The sequence below is a fragment of the Rhamphochromis sp. 'chilingali' genome, assembly GCF_963969265.1.
Source record: "Rhamphochromis sp. 'chilingali' genome assembly, chromosome: 16".
Lineage (NCBI taxonomy): Eukaryota > Metazoa > Chordata > Actinopteri > Cichliformes > Cichlidae > Rhamphochromis > Rhamphochromis sp. 'chilingali'.
In genome coordinates, this window is record NC_137943.1 from 19,951,927 (window position 1) to 19,960,842 (window position 8,916).

An 8,916-nucleotide genomic window follows, 5' to 3' on the forward strand; every position below is an offset into this window, starting at 1 on the left:
AGTTAATCTCTGGCCTGATTATAAATGTAAAAAGTATGTTTTTTGCTATTGTATTTTTATTGTAGTCCAATTTTATCAGGTCTGACATTAGCCAAATAAATGGATAAGATATTGGAGGGAGAAAAACCTTTAATCCAGATCTGTAAGCTTAAATTATCCAATAACCTGACCACTGAAAAGATGCAGTTAAGCCAGATGTGTCTCGAATCTCTCAGATCTCTGCTCTTGATAGCTTAACTGTTTCTTTCCTTCTAACAGTGCAACCTGCATAAATTCTGGACCTGGAATGGACACCTGTATTATCCACAAAAGTGTGTTTAAAGTTTCAAAAATAAAATAAATCTTTTGTTTTGTGAAATATCCGACCCTTCTCATCCTGTTTTAAATGTAACTGAACTCTACAAATCAGCAGACGAGGTTTTGTCTAAGAAGGTCAAAAGCCCGACAATTTGGGAGATGCTCGCTTAATTTTGAACGGTGATGTGTGACGTGTGCAAAATCCTAACCTGCCGAGCTGTCAGCTGAAACCAGGCTGAAATTTACCAGAAAAAGATGATAGTTTTTGTCGGTCATAATGTCCAAAGTATGGGGGTATGATAGAAAACTAATACAGCCTGCACATATTTATATTAAATCTGTTAGTGAAGTTGTTAAGGCTCTAATCCTAATCAAAAAGAAGCTGCACTGACTTAGTCTTAACTTTAATTTCAGCATGGTGACGCAGTGGTTAGCACTGCTGCCTCACAACAAAGGGGTCCTGGGTTTGAATGCATTGGCTGGCTGAGGCCGCTTTGTGTGGAGTTTCCATGATCCCCATCCCTGCATGGCTTCCTCTCACAGTCCAAACACATGGAGTTTGGACTGTGACCAGTTAGGTTAACTCATGACTCTAAATCAAGTCCTGCCACTGCTTTGGTTTGCAAACTCCAGCTGTGCCCCTCTTTTATATGCTGAATGTAAAAACACTTCCAATCGTTAATGCCCCTCAGCCCCAGTTGGCCAAGGATGGTACCAAGCAAGTTAAAGGCCTACTGTAAGAGCACAGAATCTGAACCACACGAAGCAAGTTAACAAATAAATGCAGCCGTCTTCTGACGATACAATCAAATAACTGACAGAACACAAAGGCTCGTCTCACATTTGCCAAAAAAACATGGTGACTATTCCCAAGACCTTTGAGGAAATGTTATGCGGACTGATGAGACAAAAGCTGAACTTCTGGGAAGCTTTTGTTACATTTTCTTTGTTACAAACTAACAAAGAAAATAACATCACACTAACAGTCAAACATGGTGGTGGTAGTGTGATGGTCTGGGGCTACTATGGTACTTCAGAAACAACGCTACTAAAAAAGCCTGGAGGAGACTGTTCAGTCATCTGTTTGTCTCCCGGAGCTCAAGTGTACTTGGATTATGCAGCAGGATGAAGATCTGAATGAAGGTTTTGGAGTGACCAAGTCCAGATTTGGCATGATGTTAAACAGGCTGTTTATACATGAAAAGGTTACAGTATGGCTAAATTAAAACAATTCTGCAAAGAATAGTGGGCCAAAATTCCTCCATAGCAATGTCAAAGACTCATTACCAGTATCTACAAATGCTTGGTTGCAGTTCTTACTGCCAAGGGTGCCACAACCAGTAATCAGGATTAAGTCCAGGCAGGTTTGAGTAACTTTGTAACCTTAATGAATGGAATCATCATTTAAAAACTACTTTTTATTTGCTGTGTTTACCTTTGTCTAACACTGAAATTAGTTTGACGATATGAAACATGAAAGAATGGAACGAGAGTGAGAGTGGACAGGTGCGAACAGCCTGTCAGCAGCGTGCAATGCCGCTCTCCGCCGGTGTGATGCTGCTCGCCCGATTTTTAACCGCCGTGATGTCACACATCTGTGTGCTTCTGGACTCGGCTGAAGAAGATGGCGGCCTCCTCAGGTTTGTGTGTCTTCAAACTAACATATACAGCGACGCAATGTGCAGCACAAGTCGAGGCCTCGATGTTATTTCAGTCACGACACTGAGACTTTTTACTTAGGAGAGAGGTTTATGAAATCGCTTTGATTTGTAATTTACTGCAGTCGATGAAGCAGTGAGCCTCACGGGAGCCATCTATGTCACGGAACTGGTGTGTTGGCTAACCCTAGCTATATAGCGAAGGAGTGACTAGCTGGCCCCGTGAGTTAGCTGAAATAGCTTAAGGTGGTCTTCGCTGTGGCCCATACGGACACCGTGCATGTGAAACAAACGTTAGCTATAAAAATCCAGTATAAATTTTTGATTTGGTTTGTAGGTTTCTGTTAATGTGTTTCGCAAACAACCATAGATGGCATTAGCTAGTGAAGCTAACTTAGCGACTAGAATATTCCAGCACCGCGCGGCACTCACTCCCATTTTGTCCAGCTAGCTTGATCGGAATATTCTTATCGCATATGAATGTCGTAAACGCGTATTTTGTGATTAAATAGCAACAAAAGCACAATAACCGAACAGTTAAACATGCTTTATGAGAAATTTTGTATAGCTTCTCCATGAAGCATCACACACGGCAGTACACATAATGGTATCGGAAATGTTTTAATGTGGGGAGCAGTTCCGCCTCTGCTTTCATTAGCACGCTGCTCGCTATTGTTGTGGCACGCTTAACGCCTTTGTTTAACCCGTTTTCCATTAGGTAAAAAATGTATTGTATTTACACGAGGTGGGTATTTGCAGGTGTAGGGCGGGGAAGATAGTCGAGCACCAGATCGATTAACTACAACCGCTGTAGTGGGCACGCTTTGTTTCAGCAAGTAGTCGGGGCCCGTGCTTGCCTTCAGCGCTCCAACAGGAAGCGTGGCTTTTCAAACTTGCAAAATAAACGCCCTGAACGACAAAACAAATGAATAATAGCAAGTCGCAGCAAACGGCTTTTATTTTTGTGCAGATCTTAAGCAACCATAACGGAGACGAAACGGCAAAAGGGAGCGAAGTAGAGAAAGATTTAAGTTGCCCCATTAACGACACACATGTGGGGACGTGGGGAGCTGTTTAGATGTCTTCCAGTCGAGTTCTTAATTTGAATTGCAGCACTACCTTTAACCGTGACTGCAACTGATAATACTTGTCAGACAGGTGAGGGCAACAAAACTAGCATTCAGTTTGGACTGTGATGGATGTGGCGAACACACTCATTACTAAGCCGATCCTTTATTCTGTGGCCTTTGCACCAACCTGACATGATAGACCAACAGTCACCAACTCGGCTCGTGCTGTTGTGGAGACCAGCTGATGAATCAGTCTGCTGATATTAACCAGTCGCATTTGTGTCCGTATCTATGTGTTAATGAATAATCTTTAATTAGCAATACAGACAAAAATGCTGGTAACTGGTTTAGAGCCTCTTCTTTTGCTCCTCTTGACTGTTTTTAGCACAGCTGACATTTCAAGATCGCTCCTGTGCTCTATTACTTAATCTTTCTTTCACTTAAACTTTACCCTGGTGTGTGTATATGTAGATAATATTGACTGATAAATCAGTATTTTACATTTTTAATTGCTGAATTTTTGCAAACAAACAAAGTATGTTTTATGACCAAAACCTTGCACTTAGTGGCTCATCTTCCATTTGAAAAACAGACCATTACCAGAAAACGCAAACAACAAATTTCCCATTGGGAATTTAATTTCTTTCCCAGAGCTAAAACTTTGTAATTAGCTAAGTATTTACAGAAAGGTATAAATAATTTTTGTTTAATAAAACAAATTGCACAAAAAAAGCCATTCACAGTGAATATAAATGTAATGTCTTGCTTTTTTCCTCGTCTTACATTAGAATTTCTGAGCATCTTTTGACGATCTTCAACTCCGTTATTAGTCAATTAACTTGTCATTTATTTTCTCAATCAGTTATAATGTTGCTATTACAGACTAGGGATGTTTGATATAACAATATATCGTTAGCTTCATAGCATAAGTGCCTAAGTCATTGACTTAGTCAAATGACTTAGGCAATTATGCTATGAAGCTAACGATATATCGGATGACGATATAAAAACGTCTATCGTTTCATTTTATGCTATCGTTTGTTTCGTGGTGTCGCAAAATAAACTGTTTACGGCAATATTTTTTCATCGTTTTGATGGTCACTGTAGTGGCTATATTAATTTCTTAAAGTTCTTTCTTTCTCTTATATTTAATATAACCACACTACAGATGGACAAGCGCCTGTTTTTATGCGTTGTCTTTAGCAACAACGACGGTAAAATCCCTGCGTGTGGCTTACTTATTTTCCACATAAACCTTTCACAATAAAGCTCAAGATCCTGTTGAGACTTTTCAAAATAAACTGAATCACGTGAAAGAGTATGCAGAGTATTTATGGATGAGAAGCGAAAAAGAGCCATCGGGTGCTAAAAAATAAACCTTAGACTCAGACGTTAGAACAGGCTTTTCCCCGCAGCACACCGTGTAATAAATACTCACAAAGAAAACGGCGGCCGTTACAACTTATGTCTAAAAATGTATAGTATCATGCATCGGTTAAAACATTCGACTCCAGGTACGCGACGCCCAGCTGGAAACACTTCACGCAAGTCGAGCTGCCTGAGATTCACAGAATTTACAGAAAATGTTAGATTTGTGTGATTTATATTGTTATCGGGATGATAGATGTCTTATATCAGGATATGAGATTTTGGTCATATCGCACAGCCCTATTACAGACAGTCCTGTTGACATCGGTGTCTCTGCAATGACTGAAATCTTTCAACAGTTTCTAGGGAGCAGAGACATTTTAAGAGTCAGCCATTGCAGTCTCAGATGAAGGGCTGATATTTTTTTTTTCTTTAAAACTTATCTCTGAAGTCTGACCATGAGGTGAAATGAAAGATTACATTTCTTCGCCTTCCGCTCCAGGCATGTGGTCTTTTTTTTTTTTTTTTTTTTTTTTTTCTTTTTTGAAGAAAATAACTCCCTTCACTTCCCTTTCTGCTGGTTTGTCTTTAGGATCGTGAGTAGTTTCACGTATGCGCAGCCACCGCTCCTCTAAGAAGTTCATCATTTACAGTCTGCTGAGTGCCTGTCAGGCTATGTGTTTTATGCCAACTTATCAGCCCCCCTACGAATACCCTCCTCTCCGAGCAGCCAAACATTGGGTTGAAGAGTTTTGAGCGATGTTCTCATCGGCCCAGATATTAAGACGCTGGTCATAAGATGGATTTTACTCTGAATCAGGTGTTAAAAATCAGCAGTATAGGCCCATGTGCTTCAGCTCTCGTGACCATTTCCAAACAGCTGTCAAAGCGCCGATATATTTCAAGCTTCAGTGTTAACGCGGCATCGCATGTCTTCAGCGAGTGACTTCTGATCAAGGTATCAAATTCGAGGCACAGAAGGTGAACGTAACATACTGTGAGCCGCGGTCTGCCGAGCTATTTTTTTGTATCAGCTTGTCCTGTTTTACGCACATTTAACTGCTTCACTCTTGTACATGGATTGCATGTTTTGATCCGAAGTGTGAAGTCAAATTTTCATGAAACACTAGCAACGGAAAAAAGCAGACCGCAGATTATCAGAGTGGTGGCTGCTGAATATTTTCCTGCCGGTCAGCTAATTGTTTCAGCTTCGTGCGCTGTACCAATTAATTTGCCATATATTCAGTCAGGCAATTGATCTTTTGACCTGTAGATTGTCATACAGTGAAAATCGTTTTCAGATCGGCATTTTAAAACTGTTTTGTCAACAAAAGTGATTTGCATCCAAGCAGCAAAAGGCAAATTCAGACTGGTAGGATTTTCAGTAGGTGACAAATGTTACATAACAAAATGCAGCTTTCCCATAAAACCAGGTGATCATTACAGCTCTAAACCAGCTGTTATGGACACATCTGTTTATACTTTATGAATATTTTAGTTTTTTCTTTAGTAACAAATCTCGTGAAAGCTAAACTTATAGAAAACAATGACTTCATTGAGCCTCACTACTGTTCGCTCTCCTGTTAGCGATTTCTAGTCCTAAGATCACTGCCTCCTGAGGATATGTGTGATAAACGATCCAGTTATGCATGCAGCAAGCCTTAATATTAGTCAGATAATGCGTTACTGCAAAAGGCACCAATGCTGTGGAGAGTTTTAGTTTAATGACTCTGAAGTAGTGGATGAGGCCTGGCGACGCTGATTGGCTCTGGACATGTGTCATTTAGAGCAGCCACGCCGCTATCGCTCAGGTTATTGTTCAGGATACCTCGGAACTCTGATGTTCGACTTGGGAATAATGTCACTCCTGAGTTAATGCATTCCTGAAAAAGCGAGGACAAACGGGGACATCCAACTCCAAATTTTGAGTCGCATATCTCAAAATTCTTGCCTTTTTGACTCAAAATCTGAGGACATTTTTTAGGCAATGACCTTAAATTTTGTCTTATGCGCGACTATTTATTTATTTATTTTTTTAAATAGTATCCAGCTGGATGAGTTATAAAAATGTGTCCCTTGACGTCTCACTGTAGTGGTTTTGTAGCTGTTGCTAGGGCTTGTTCTAGGCAGTAGTTGCCTGGGTAACCCTCCACGTTATTTGACACACTGTCATACGTCAGTGAGTAGTATCATTCGTCCTCGCTGGTAGACAGTGTTTATTAAAAAAAAAAAAAGTTGCTGATGTAACTCGGGAATGTACATTTCACTTTGCCAGCAGTTATTTTGCCTGTCATTGGCTGACTTTGCTGAATGTCATTGACTTCATGTGGCCTCTGGTTGCCACATAGTTGCTTCTTTTGACGCAACTTTATTGCGTTGGCTGATGTGTTTTTGCTGTTCACAGATGGCACGATGAAGAGCTGAAAGATTCAATGGGGATTTTGTGTTTGTCTAAGTAAAATAGCCCAAGAAAACGAATGCCATCGACCAATAGACAAATTATTTTAAGTCCTGTTATCAGCCGAGAGTTTCATAATCTCTTCAACCCATTAAAGAATGGCTAGTTTTTGTCTTTTTTGGCCATGCAAACACCTTTAAATCGATCCTCGTATTCTCTTCGTTCCTCTGTTATTTTAGGAGTTAAAGTCCCACGCAATTTTCGCTTGTTGGAAGAGCTTGAAGAGGGCCAGAAGGGCGAAGGCGACGGCACAGTCAGCTGGGGCCTGGAGGATGACGAAGACATGACTCTCACACGATGGACAGGCATGATCATCGGACCAGCGAGAGTAAGCACGGGAATCTCGTGAATGAACACACTGCCCGCTATTCATATTAGACACCGTAACCAAAGCCATTCTGTTCTTTTCTTCCTCAGACCAATTACGAGAACAGGATATACAGTCTGAAAGTGGAATGTGGACCTAGATACCCAGAGACAGCGCCGACCGTTAGATTTGTAACAAAAATTAGCATGAATGGGATAAATAATTCCAACGGGACGGTGAGTGTCATCACAGATCTGTCAAGGTTATGTATGGCTTTCGCTATCTTCTCTATCATTTCGGGAGTTGTGAAATTGTTTCGCAGCTTTGTGATGCGAGCCGTGCAATAACTCACTGTCAGCAGTCTTGTCACAATGACTGATTCTGTTTGTTTTTTGTTTTTTGTTTTTTGTTTCTCCCCTTTTGTCTCGCAGGTGGATTCACGTAGCATACCAATATTAGCAAAATGGCAGAATTCTTATACCATTAAAATTGTTCTTCAAGAGTTAAGGCGTCTAATGATGTCCAAAGAAAATATGAAGCTTCCACAACCACCAGAAGGACAGACCTACAGCACTTAATCGTAATGGATTGTTTCGACCCTCTGTCTTAAACCTTACTCTCTTAGAAATATTGTGTAAAATCATCATGAGGCTCACTTCGCACATCAACAGTATCGTCTGCAAGAGCAAGATTGGACTTTCTTATTACATAGCTCATTCAAAAAAATGGAAAAAAAGTCCCTGCAGTTAAGCACTGAATAGATAGTAAAAAGACTACAAGACCACACTTATCTGCCTATAATAAAGTTTCTTTGACAATGACTTTTGTGTTTTGACCGGTTCCAGCTTGAGTAGGCTTGAAGAGGGAAGCATGATGCCACATTGAGGCTGTACCAGAGTCCCAGTACTTTTGTTTAAATGGCTTGAAGTAAAAGGCAAGATTGGGGGAAGGGTATGAAGGCATGTTCTGTAACTAATACCTAGTCAAAGAGAAGCCACATTTTTGAGATGTTAGTAAAATTTAGCAGGTTCTTTGAAATATCATGCAGATCGCTGAATATTGAATACTGTGGCTGTAGTCTAAAAGTAGTGTCACAAGGTAAGAAAGATTTTTTTTTTATAAATATATATAAATATATATATATATATCTGTATTTGACACGATACCAATATGTTTCTGTTCTGCGGCTCTTTGACATGTAACAGACGTTGAAGCCTGTTCGGTTCTGAAACCCTTGCATTTAACTTCTAGTGGAAATGGCAGGTGTATGAATTTGTGATTTTTCTCAAATTAAATCACTGTCTGCAAAAAAAGGCTCGTCGTGTATTTGACTCCCACACCTAGTGTTTTTTATTTTTTCCACCAGAGGGCCCTGCCAGACAAATAGGCTTCCTCTAAACAGCCGGATACATACACAGTTCGTGGATTATGCCGTGGGAAAGCCGGTTCAAACCACGCTGCAGTCACTTGTGCCAGTTAGAATAATAAAAAGCTTTTTATCTGTTCTGAGAAGCAGAAGCAAGGTTTCCTCTGTGCAGCTGTGGGATTAGCCGTAAAGTTTAATAAACCAAATGAGCATATCGGAGTGTTTAAAGAAGATGCTGTGATGATCTACGCGCACAGGCCTCTTTATTAGGCTGCTTGTTAATTCAAATATTTAATCAGCAGCTTGGTGCTATTAGAAGGAGATGAGGTCAAGAGGACCTGAAGTTTCAAACAGCATCACAATCGGGAGGAAAAGTAATTTCAGTTTAGATG

General features: G+C 40.3%; 1 protein-coding gene across 1 annotated transcript; it reads left to right on the forward strand.

Annotated features, from left to right (window-relative positions):
• Positions 1–1,843: 1,843 nt before the first annotated feature.
• On the forward strand, positions 1,844–8,471 carry ube2v2 (ubiquitin-conjugating enzyme E2 variant 2). The gene is made up of 4 exons (XM_080861429.1): positions 1,844–1,937; positions 7,031–7,179; positions 7,269–7,394; positions 7,590–8,471. Exons 1-4 carry the CDS (start codon positions 1,922–1,924, stop codon positions 7,734–7,736), a joined length of 438 nt encoding a protein of 145 aa, XP_080717555.1. The 5' UTR covers positions 1,844–1,921; the 3' UTR covers positions 7,737–8,471.
• The last annotated feature ends 445 nt before the right edge of the window (positions 8,472–8,916 follow it).